General features: G+C 42.1%; 1 protein-coding gene across 1 annotated transcript in view; it reads right to left on the bottom strand.

The window, feature by feature from the left end:
* The window catches only part of DCBLD2 (discoidin, CUB and LCCL domain containing 2), an 88811-nt gene extending 77312 nt beyond the window's left edge, over positions 1–11499 (bottom strand). The window contains exon 1 of the mRNA XM_057696246.1: positions 10941–11499. Coding sequence (XP_057552229.1) covers positions 10941–11148 — 208 coding nt within the window. The 5' untranslated portion in view covers positions 11149–11499. The remainder of the gene's footprint in view (positions 1–10940) is intronic.
* Between the last annotated feature and the right edge of the window lie 1761 nt (positions 11500–13260).

Below are 13260 nucleotides of genomic sequence, written 5' to 3'. Positions count from 1 at the left end.
GCCCAAGGATTTTAAGGCAAAATACTTAATTGGACTTGTTATTTATCATTGATTAAAGGTCCCTGTCTTGGCTATACATAAACTTGTAGATTGTTGTCTTGTAGAGATGAATATAATTTCTGTATAGTTTTAAAAAATAATCCCAAATGTTACATCTTATGGCCTTACTGGTCATCAACCAGTTTTAGCCATCTAATCTAGCAATCATAGCCTAGGACTGCCTATCTAAACACCTAGTTTCTCAAATACTCTTTGGACACACTTTAACTTCTTACCGGTTCCTTTATTAATTAATGAGCTGAATAAAATCTTTGATGTGTTAATTTTATATTTGCATGACAGGTATAATTTTGCCTTTTTTGCAAATTATATACTGTAAGGTAGCTCTTGCAGTGGAGCCTAGGAAGGAGCCACACTTTAACAAATCTCAAAACATTAAGAGCAATAATGACCAAAAAAAACCACAAAAAAACTTTCTCCAGCCAGTGTTCCCCAACATCTACCATTTTCTTTCTCACTTTTTCTTTTACAGAGAGATTATTTTCAGTTATTTGATGTCTTACTTCTTTGCCTCCTGTTCTAGGCTCAAAATACTGCAATTCAGCTTCCAGACAGCTGCGCAGTTGTGGGCTGGACTGTGCTCTTCTTCCCCCCTCCCCCACCAACCCAACAACCAAATTACGTTCCTAATTTCTGGTACCTATGAATGTAACCTTATTTGGAAACAGGGTCTTAGCAGACATAATCAATTTAAAACGAGGTCATACTGGATTAGGACAGACCCTAATCCAATGTCTGGTGTTCTTATAAAAAGAGGAAAATTTGGACATGGCTACAGGGAAAACACCACATAATTACAAAGGCAGAAACTGGAATGATGCAAAGGGATTCCAAAGACTGCAACTGCCAGAAGCTAGGAAGAGACAAGGAAGGACCCTCATCCAGAGCCTTCAGAGAGCACATGGCCCTGCTGATATCCTACTTTCAGCATTTTAGCCTGCAGAACTATAAGACAGTAGGTGTCTGCTGTTTGAAGCCACTGAAATTTGTGGTAACCTGTTATGGCAGACCTACCTCTCCAACGGAACTATTCACTAAAGCAGTCAGTTTCCGAGCTGCCAAAAGTCAATAGATAACTTTGCCATGTGTACAGGATGAATAGCAGTTAACTCAGTAGAAATACTGGCAGATGAGGGAGGTGGAGAGCAGGGAGAAGAGGATTCCAGAAAGAAAAAAAGAAAAAAAAAACCCCAGCATTTTTAACGGACCCTTGCTCTCTCAAATTTAAGTAGTCATTAAGCTTTATACTTTGTTTCCTTAAATCTCTAAATTTAATCCCTCCAAACAAGTGCAGGCCCTTGTAGTACTTCTCTAACAGCTTTCCCCACTTCCATTCCTTTCCTCTCTCTAATTCACTGTCCACACGCCTGCCACTGTTTCTTAGACACAGACTGGGTCCTGCAGGTCCCTTATTTAAAACTCCTTCAACTGTTCTCCACCGATGATACAATTAAACTCAAACTCTTCAGCAAGGATACAAAGTCCTTTATAATCTGTCCCTGCACTCCCTTTTCCATCTCTTCTCTTGACTTTTCCCATAACCTCCCTGCTCCAGCTCTGCAACTATGGGTGACTCCCCCCATGCGCCACACTCTCTCTCCTCTACTGCTGCACATGCTACTCTGCTCTCCTTCCTCCTTCTACCCACCTAGCAAATACCTACTCAATGTTGCCTCTTTTGGGAAAACTTTCTGAAAGCCCTGGTCTTTCTCTCCGTTTCCATATCAAAATCTCTTTACTGTACTGACTATCCTTAATTATGCATATTTATGTCAGTTTGCCACACCGGCTGTAAAACTCTTAGGCAGGCAATGCATTCTGTTTGCCTTGGTGGCCACAGACGTAGAAACTGGGCATACTGGGCTCTTAACACATGCTGTTGAATTTAGAAAATAATAAACCCAAACAATCCAGTGGTAGGCACCTGGTAGGTAAGTGACATAGCAGAAACTACATGGGCTTGGGAATCGGACAGATTTTCTCATTTAAATTCTACCTATGCCAACTTTCGAGATGATCCTGACACTTAACCTTTACACCCTCAACTGTACATGGGAATAATGCCACCCACCTCCCAAGGTAATCGTACATGGGAATAATGCCACCCACCTCCCAAGGTAATTGTGAGGGTTTGCTAAGAACTTACGTAACATGTAGTGGATTCTATAAATATGAACACTCTGAAGATGATGCCTCTATGTTATCTAGTACCCCCTTTTCCTTCTGGGAACCACTCTGCAGTTTGTAACAGTTTTCATATGACCTTATGCCCCCTGGTTAGTCGACTGGTCCAAGGGTGGGTAGTGACTCACACTGGGCCAATGTGAAGCCAACTTACCCTGCCCTCCTATTTCTGGACCTTGTATTTATTTAGGGAAAACCCCAGAATCTCCCAGGGTTGAAGCTACAAGCCTTGAGGAGTGCCAGCAGCCAGGATTCGTTCCATGCAAAGAAAGCCAGACTGTAACAAGACAGAATTAAGTGGAGCCTTTGGTGCCTGACGTCCAGCTGCAACCCCGCTTTCCCCTGGGCTTAGGTTGGCTCAGTTCTTAGGACGATTCCACAAGTTACCTCAGAATGCTCCCAATACTTTTCCCTTCTACTTTAAGCAGATATAATTTTCTGTTGCCTATAACCTCACTAACGAAAACACTCTTCCTCCACCCATGCCACAGGATGTCTCATACCCAGACCTATAAAGTTAGCATCTAGGATAAAATGAGTAACCAGAAACAGGGCATCATGCCAAGAAGAGAGAGATACACCATGAACCTGAAAACAATCTGAGAGTGGAGATGAAAGAAAGCTGAAACCTATCAAAAGGTAGGAAGCTGGAGAGAGAACGTGGAGGCCAAAAGGGAGGGGACAAAACCAGTATTAAGGTCTGGGGTGGGCTGGAGGCCAGGTAAGGACACATCATGTGAACAATCATGCCTGCTGTCACATTCCTCCACTGCATGGTCTAACCCTTCTCACTAAGCTAGGAGTGGAACTTCCCTACACAATACATGGGATGGGGAGAAGGGGCAGAAGGATGGAGAAGCACTGGATCTCAGCAGGAAGCAAACACTTGAAAATGTAAATTTTCACTGTAGAGTAGGGCAAAGAGAAACAAAATTTTCATTCACATGTTGTTTCACTCATTGAACCAAAATTTATCAACTACCCAGATTTGATCACATACATTCTAGAGAGGTGAGTTATGCATTTAAAAACACCGGGAGTGACATGCCTAGTATTTAAATTCAAGTATGTCTGACTTCAGTAGTATCTCCATACTTTCAAACTCCACCCAAGTGAAAAATAGTGAAGACATAGAAAGCTCTCAGGTTTAAAAGAAAAAAAAAAAATCTCACAGTTTAAGTGACAGTTTCAGAAGAGTATAAGCTAGCCTGCAAGGAAATCATCATTTAACAAATATCTTTTGTGTGCTAGAGACTAAGAAAATGCACAGCACAGATGTAGTCTACTTGTTAGAAAGTTGGTCACCGAAAAAAGTAGAGATATAAAGCTACCTGGAAAGCAATCAGCTGAAAAGAAAGATGTATATATAAGCCAATGGTGTCTTAAGCATGTTTCCAGGTACAAGGTAAGAAACAGCACAGAAGTTTAAATTATACTAAAACACAATTTATATATATTCCCTGATGAAGCAGTGTTCTGGACAAGGTGGAAGAGATGATTTCAGGAAGAAGAAAGGGCAAGGCAGGAGGCCAAGTTTTACTGTGCAGGGATGAGGAACGGGACAGGGGTTCAGCTGCCACTACAAAGCAAGACAGTCACGGTGCTGCAGCTGGGCAGAAATCTCCACGTGAGGTATGGTTAGCGCTCCTTCTCTGAGGCATATCTAGTCACAAAGGCCACATGCCCTTCTCCTGCAACCTTGAGCTATCCAGAACTAGAGAAAGAAGCCAGTGGGGACTGGCACGTGGGCCAAGTTTGGGACCTGTCAAGGACAAGGGGAAAAGCATCAATGAGGTGATGGACCAGGGCTGAGACAAGTGAACCTAGAGATGGACAAATGCATTGGGCAGAAGCAGAGGTACCTAAGGATGTTGTCATTGCTAATACTGCAGGTTCAAACACTTTAGTCAGCCCTGCAACGAAAATCCTCCACAATCTTGTCCCCACAGACCTTTCTAGCCTTTCTCATTACTTTCCTCTGACACCAGGTTACTGAAGCTACCTGAATGTTCTCTAGGAATTTCGGCTGGCAAAGAAAAAGGAGGCAGGCAACTACTAGAACCAAAACTAGAGGGGCTTTTATAAAGCTGGAGGTGGCTATTCAAATCAGAATTTGAAGGCGTGCACCCCACTTGCTGACACTGATTAGGCTAGCACAGCTCTTAAAGGCCACCTATTTGACAGCGGAGCATAGCAGTGTTTTCCAAGTAGCAGCCATGGCTCTGTTCAGAGTTCCAGTTGAAGGAGGATTCCTCTCATCACAAAAGCAAAGGGGGTCTAGCTCCTAGGAAGAGGGTGTTTGGGCAGAATGTTAGGCCCTGTGCAAGTAGGTTAAGGTTCAAGAAAGGGCTCTATTTTCACTGAACTGAGAAGCTCCGGCTCTGACTGCTAACTGAGGGACTCAAAGGACAACAGCGTGAAGGGCATGCAGGTACCCAGAGAGTAACAGCAAATAATGTGCCTGGGGCAGCAGATTCACTGCAGAAGTGAGTTCTAAATTCATTTTCCTTTTGGCCCCACCAAACAGCTTGTGGGATCTTAGTTCCCCAACCAGAGATTGAACCTGGACCCTTAGCAGTGAAAGTGCCAAGTCCTAACCACTGGACTATCAAGGAGTTCCCCTAAATTCATATTTGTGAATGATGGATGTCATGATAAGTATTAGGAATAAGAAAATGAATAAAACTCTCTGCCAGAAACAAATATTTAATATATATTGCGATTAATGACTGAACAGAAAAAACTGAAATTACCATCCAGAGATGAGTGTGTGTGGTGAGAGACAACTCTTCTCAGAGGGGATGATACCCAAGAAGGGTTTTGAAGGATGATAAGGAGATTACCAAGTAGACAAGAAAAGGGGCTCTTTCTCTTCAAGTAGAGAAAATGATACACATAAAGAGATCGGTATAGGGGACAAGGCAAAACAGAATGAAATTATATATATCAGAAGAATAAAAATTTCAGTCTTACACCTGAACTATATACAAGGGGTAAAGGATGCTGGCATGAGATTAAGTCAGAGAGGAAGGGAGGGGCCGGATTCTGAAAAAATTACATATATAACATGCAAACGAGTTTGGACTGTATCTTTTAAAGGGGCTGCTGGCCACACTATGGAAGTATTAACATAGCTCTAAGAGGACAGTACCCCAGTGCACAGAACCATGGCCCTCAGAAACCAGCCAACACATATTTGCCCAAATATGGGGCAAGGATGCAGGGTATGGGGCTCAAGGAGGAAGCAGTGGGCCAGGACCACAGGCTGAGGCATGCTACTCACTGCAGCAGGGCTGGCTTTGACACTTACATGCTTTCCTGACTCCTTGCTGTCCTGATGCTGTGATCTTTACTCCTTAAATGTCTGCCATCCCTGTGAACTAGAAACCTACCAATCCTAAAAGCTCACCTGCTTAAAATCATTTTATCAGCAAGGCTTCGCCTCCTTCCCCAGGTATTGTGAGCTCTCCCTCTCTCACAAACTCACAGCACTGTGCAACTTTCCCTGGTTATTTATTCGTACACTCCAACTTGAAGATAATTACTTCCCCAACTAGACTCTAGGATCTCTGAAGACAACAATATTTTACCCTTTCATAACTGTCTCAGGACTGTACTGATACATGTGCACACATCCCTGGAAGCTTATAGCAGGTGCTCTTTCATGCTGAGAGTTTTTAACAATAGAACGATAAACAGTACCAGCATTTTCTCTCTTATCCCAAGCAATGAAGTTTTGACTGCAAACTCACATGTACCGTACTCCACAAAAGCAAGGAACTCTGGGCCTACTCTCCTTAGAAAGCAGTTGAGGGAGCTTGCACCCTGCAGTCTTCCCCATAATTTAAGTAGCTAACCAAAGTTCTCCTCCCAACTACATAATATCCTTCAGAGTGTAGATGCATCTAGCAGGTGATGTTTTAGCAACCTTTTAAGATCACCCCATTATCCCATTTGCTTCAATGGACACTGGCATTCATAAAATTCTAGTATATTTGAATATCTGTATTTTTGATCCTCATGGAGTATATTGCTTTAATCCACATAAGGACCTGGAAAATTAGCATTATGTATGTTTCTAAACTAATATTTTGAACTGACATGCTTTCTCAGAGATCCTATTCTGAATGAAGAACTTAACCAAGTAGAATAAAGAAAATAATGTAATAACAGTTCTGAACAATATGGTAATTACTTCATAAATAATGATTGTCTTGTGAAAAATTTTTAGATTCTGGAATTTTTGTCTTGCTGTATTTTCAAAGTACGCTTCTGTGTGCTAAATCAGCCTATAAATTAATTTTAACATGATCTGTCTACAGAACATAACACCACACTATTAAAATTACAACTACATAAAATTATGAAGGTGCCTGAATATGGACTAGAAAGGAAGATAAAAATTATAAACTGATATTAGGGGGTAGGACTGTGGCTAATTATTAAAGTTTTTGGTTTTGAGTAATTGTTACATAATTGTTATCTGTACAATATTTTTAAAATAAAGTGCTAAGGCCATAAGGTTGTTATGAAGTAAACTGAATCCATGAGCCACACAAGAAAAACTAAGTTGTCTCACTTCATATTTCAACAATCACATTTAGCAAATATCACTATTCACATTTAGCAAATACCACTATCTCTACAATGCTTTTCCTGATCCTTATGATTTTATGTCATCATTCCATATTCTTCCAACTAGTCAAGAAGTGGGAGCAGAAACTACAAAAGCAGAAACTACCTACTTGCATGCATTGAATTAATATCCAGTATTACCACCTGAGCTTTCACACCCCAGGTTCATTTTGTACACTATAGTCCTAAATTTAAAATCTAACTATGTAAATCTAGCCTTTCCTCATCATAGTATAATCTGATTCTTTCTGTTTGGAAATTAATTCATTTGTCTTTTAATTCTAGTACTGGTAATTTAACTCATACCCATTTCAATAGTTTAAGTGGTTTTTTTTTTTTAATGTTGGTCTTCTAGAATGAAGCTTGGATGTTCAAATAGAACCATTAACTATTTCCAGAGGGAAATAGTTTCCTCTCTGCTGATAACATTGGGAAATCTACCTAAAAATCATTAACCTGTAATTTTAGGATCAATTTTTCATTTACAAGTTTTAAAAATGTGGATTTTAAATCTGATCATTAACACACATGGAGTATGTGCTATATTTCTAAACTCCACTATGCAAAATTAATCAGAAATACAGCAGAAAAGGATGCTTTGAATTTTGCCTCTGAACAAAAACTACATATGAGCCCCAATGTTTTATCAGACCAAAAAAAAAAAAAGACAATGGGAAATTTTAAATTATCCTAATATCAATATTTCTAATAATTACAAATGTTCTTTGCAGAGGGACACGTTCTTCATTTCTGGCAATTCACAAATAGTGTTCAAAAACTATTACCTCGCATCACAAGCAAATAAAGGCACTACTTGACAGACTGTATATTTTTTTCACACATTAGTTTAAATATCAATGTGAAATTGAATGATTCTTTTTAAGAAAGAACCTGATTTGTTTGATAGATTTATTAAATTAGCCAACAAAAATCACTACCCTCACAAACATTTCATGTCAATGGGCATGGAGAAGTCAGTCTCAACGGATTTTTAAAATTAATTCCCCTTATATTTCAGCACATTCAAATAATATTCTAAGCCAGAAGGTAGACAAACCCTCCACGACACAAATGAGGAAGCTGAGCTCCTCAGATGAAGTGACACAAACTCCTACAGTCATAATGCAAACCAGAGACAAATTCATTCACAGTAGATCCTCAACTTCTTATTAAGTAAACTTATTACAGTAACAAATAGGCAATCAGCATAATAATTTCCACCAATTTAAGTTTTTTTAGAAAGACATACATTTTACAGGAAAAAATGCTTTCAATAAAAAAGAAAAAGACTTTGAAGGTGGACTTAATATCAAACTTAGAACTCAAAATACACAAACAAGCCATGTCTAAAACACCATCATAGTTAAGTGGATGTGAATAAACAGAATTTATAAATATATTAATGAAGTAAGATTGGTTAAAATACATCTCTGTTGTGAAAGGTTGACAAGTTTTAGACCAATGATAAATTTTATTCTGAGCCAAATAAAAAGAAAACATACTTGGTCAGCAGAACTGCTGAGGAAATGCTATGTATGGCACTAATTGGAATGAGTGTACTACCTTCTGCTACTTCAAAATGATGTATTGAAAGATTAAAAAGAAAAAAATCCTGAAGCACAGTTCTGCCTCAACATACACATTAAATGCATTTCTACCTAGGCTGGCTAAGGGGAAAAAAATCTACATATCACAAAATATTTTTTCACAGCTTATTTTTTATTGTGACTAGATGTAAACCGCAGAACATTTGGAAAAGCATAAAGAAATTACCTACAACTCTACCATCAAAAGACGTTATCATTTTTTTTATTATTTCCTTCCAGCCTTCTTGCCAAGACTTAATAAAAACTCTACCTTGTCACTTAACATTACAATATTGTAGATATTCCCATTATTAAAAATTCTATTGGCATTTTAAAGCACTGCTTCTCATTTTGAAATCAGACTTCTTTTTAGGTTATATGAAGAATCCCAGTGGACCCTAAAGCACATCTGTTAGACTAGTGACACTGAGAGCATTTCACCACAGACTGCATCAGGGTCCTTTGGGTAAGAAATATAATTTTTAAAAATTAGCGAATTCAAATTCCATACAATTCCTGAGTTTTCAGGCAATGTATACCTATATGGCCCTTACTTTACCAATTTAGTAAGCTCAAGATTAATGATGCTAATCAGCTATAGCTGTGCATACTTTTCCCTTTGCAAAACTCCTATGTACTAGCATTTCATTTCATCAAGCTAGGAGATAAGTATTCTTTTACCACTGATTAGAAAACTGAGATACAAAGAAATTAAATGAGTTTTAAAAATTTACCCAATCAACTTGAGAGAACTAGAATTCAGGTCTTTTACATTACTAGCATCATTTCTATTTGTGTTAATCTACATTGATGTTTATACAACATGACACTGTGAAAGAGAAACATATACTCTGTTAAAATGCTTTGGGAAAAATTGAAATTAAACTTAACAAAATAATGGTTCATGTTTAATTAGACCAGGCTTAACTTAAATTCTAAAAACAATTGTCTCATTTGGGGTGGAGACATATAACTGGTTCTATACTGTTCAAAAAACTTTTTTAAAACATGATATAAACACCTTCAGATATTGAAATAAACAAAATGGTCAGAATATTCTGCTTACATAGTTATATTTCTGTTTCAAGGTACCTTATTTTTTGTGTGTCTCGGTTTCCTTATGTTTGAAATGGGACAATACTTATCTCAGGTGGCAGTGGTGAGGATTGAGTTAATAGACATAAATCACTTAGGGCTGCGCCTGCCAGGAAGTAAGACCCAATCAATCAGTGCTGGCCATATATAAGCCTGTTGTGTTTTTTCTTTCTACCAGGAGTAAAATAGAAGCATAGTTTCTAAAACTTCAATGGAGGAAAGGATTTCACTCTAATTTATCAAGTACTGATGTTCAAGAATTCATTTAAGGAGATGATCGAACTGAAACCTGAATGCTGCCTAGATCTGAAAGAGGTCAGTTTACCAAATACAATTTTTCCATTTATATTATATTTCCACATGCCTGTCAAAGTTTCAGCATCTTCACAATAACAGGGTTATGGCCATGATTCCATACTTCACTGAAAACCATATGAGAGCAACATTACACTGGACTTAAACGCGGAAAGCAACCTTAAAAGCAAACAAACAAACCCCAACCTTGCCAGCAATAAATAACAATCCAATCCTTATCTTTCTCACTGCAATAAATTGGAAATGCAATGGAAAAATGTGTTCAATAACTGCTGCCAAACTGTTTCAAAACCTGCTGTTTGCTGCCTGAAAAAAGTACTAAAAAGGGGGAGGAAATCAGCCCGGCATTCTCTTTCTATTATGATGATTATTCAGTAAACAGTTTTGCACGCTTCTGGAATAGGTTTTTCAAGGATTGCTGATGGAAAAAAGTTTTGTCACTTTCTGGAAAGGCTTGCCCTTGTACCACGGAACGCTCCATTTGGGCAACGGAGCACGCTGCCTGGGGTCCCACACCCGGTGTCTGGCGCAGGCAATCTAGATCACCTGAAAGGCAGAGATTGCAAAGAGCATGTTCTAAATGTAATACTCAAAGATAACCAGAATAAACTTCATTCGACTTTGAACCTGAGTACTTACACAAAAAAATGATAATTACTGTCACCTGCCTTCAATGGACGTAAGATGCTATTTAATTACCTTGTCTTTCTACTCTCTCCATCCGTCCACCTAGCTTAACATTAGGAGTCCCATCTCCAAAACGTCTCCTTTTCCTCTCAGAGACTTTCCCCAGAAGAAGAATCCAACACGCAAAAGAAGGCCTTCGTAGCAAGGGCTCAATTCCCTCTTTTTAGAAAAATGAAGTCCCCAAAAGTAAAACCGCGCCAACTCGGGAGACAGGAGACGGCCCATCTGTGCAACTCAACCCAACGAGTGCGGGGCCGGGGGTGGCCGCGCACCGCACCGCACTGCACGTCCACAGATTGGGTAACTGCCCGGACCCCAGGCGCCCCCCCGCCCCGCGCCCCCGGGGCTCCGCGCGCGCACTCCCCCGGAACCGCTCACCTTGCTGGGCTCTGGCGTCCTCGAGAAGCAGGAGCAAGATAAGTAAGAGGAGGAGGAACAGAGGCATGCGGGAGGAGGAGTCGGAGCGGGGAGGGAGGGGGCAGGAGCGGGAGAGGGGGAGCGCGGCCCGGGCGGGGGCGGCGGCCGCGGCCCGGACTAGGAGACGATGAGGGCTGCTCCCGGCTCTCACCACCGCCCGGCTCGCCATCGCGGCGGCCGACAGTCCCCCTGCATAGTGCGGGCGCCCCAGGGCCGCGGCACCGCGCGAGGAGGCACAGGCAGCGGCGGGAGAGCGAGAGGCAGCGCGCGCTTCGCCCCGCGCCGGGACCCCCTCCGCCCCTTACTCCGCGAACCCTCCTCCTCCTCCGTCGTCCCTTCCCTCCGCTCCCCGCCCCGAGACCCCAGGCCGGAGCGCAAGGGAGGGGAGGGAAGGAAGTGGGGTGCTCGAGCTGCGGAGGGCAGCTGGAACCCCCGCCGCGTCCCTCAACCCGACTGCCGCCCGCCGCGTCCGCCCGGGGCTCCGGCTGGCTGGCAGGCACGCACGGCAGCCGCCCGCTCCCTCGCGCTCCCTCTTGCGCGCGCTTGGCCACGCCTTCACGGCCCTCCACGGCCAATCCGCGGTCGACTCTGGTCCGTCGCCCTCTGCGTCACCCAATCAACACGCTCTCTCCTCGGTCGACCCGTTAGCTCCCCGGCCCACTCCTTGAGCCCCACCGCCCCTCATCTTTCTCCTCCAATCCCCTGCGGCCTTGGGAAGCGTCCCACCCGCCCCTCTGCCGAGTTCCGCCCCCAAACCCGGGCCCCCGGCAGCCCCCACCCGGCCTGCACGCCTGTTATTGTTGGGACCACAGCCCAAGCTGATCCCGCTGAGGCGGCCGCTTGCTCTGGTCAGTGACTTCCGGGACTGCCCGCAGCCCGCGCTCTCTGCTTCTCCGGCCCAGCTTGCTCATTGCTCCTCCCCCGCTGCACATCAGGCCACTGGAAGGGGTGGGAAACCTGGATCCTGGCTGGTTTTAGCTGGGAGCTGAGTCTAAGGGACTTTTTTTTTTTCAATAGCAGAGCGTGTTTTTTTATTAAAACTACAGCCAGTTGTTTCAGCAACTCCAGATACAGTATTCAACTTTAAAAATATATGTATTTCCCGTTTCCTGTGCCTTTTACGATATTTATTATGGGAGGGGGGAGTATATAACAAGATACATGCCCCTAAAGCAATTTAAACCTAACAGCCTAACAGTCATTGAGCCATTCTACCAAGACTTATTGAACACCTGCTGTCTACCTGCAAACCGTTTGCTAAGAGTTGTGGGATTTGCAGTCATAATACAGAAATCTTGCATGATCTTGTATTGGGAGAGATGGAAATACATCATGAAAGTCAGAATAAAATACTAATTAGAGTCACAAGTAATTTGATGGAGACCATACGGGGATGGAGTGAAAAAAAGAACTCTGATCTTGGGAAAGGGGAATCCACAGGACTAGGTGGAGATTGGTTGTAGGAGAAAGGTGCCATCTGGATGTTCTTAACATGGGCCTTTAAGAGGAGGATGGTGTCCAGATTAACACACTGGAAAGAAGGGTCAGATTGTGTGAGCAAGTGGGTTAACTTTGGACATACTGAATTTGGGATGTCCGCTCAGCTAGTGTGTGAAGTTGTATAACAGGCAGGTGGACATTTTAATCTAAAGCTCAGGTTGAGAAGTACCTCGAAGTTACGGGTGAGGGTCGTAAGTAGATGTGATTTCAAAACTATGGAAGGGACTGATATCCTCAAATGAAAAATCCAAGAATTCGAAAGGACTTTAGAGGTCATCTTTTTCAATTCCCTTACTGACCCTTCTACCAATTTATTCAATAAGCATTTATTGGATGCCTATTAAACCCCACTATGCTTAAGGCCTAAAGTAGACTGGGCATACAAAGTTCAATCTGAGGAGCTACATTCTGCGGCGGAGGCAAATACGTAAACAAATTCATTGTTATCAGTGCCTTGTTGGAGGTATGGACTGATGCCACAATACCACAGTGGAAGGAGTTTAAGGAACCCATCACCACGAGGATGAAACTCCAGCAGAGTCTTGAATGAGAGGACAAAGTGAGGAAGGTGATCTCAGGCCAGAGGCAAAGCAGGCTGGCTCACAGGCACCATGGTGAATGTTGTTGATGGAGTTGGATGGGGTGAACTATTGCTGACTTACTGGGAGTAACTGAAGACTGGGGTGAAAAAGTGGGTAGGGACAAGATCTAAGACAGGCTAAAAAGTCAGGATTTTATCTGGTAACACTGAGAAACAACTAAAGGGCTCTAAGAAAGAGTA

Source organism: Hippopotamus amphibius, chromosome 10 (genome assembly GCF_030028045.1).
Source record: "Hippopotamus amphibius kiboko isolate mHipAmp2 chromosome 10, mHipAmp2.hap2, whole genome shotgun sequence".
Lineage (NCBI taxonomy): Eukaryota > Metazoa > Chordata > Mammalia > Artiodactyla > Hippopotamidae > Hippopotamus > Hippopotamus amphibius.
The sequence above is the reverse complement of the archived record's forward strand: the minus strand, read 5'-3'. Positions and strand labels throughout refer to the sequence as shown.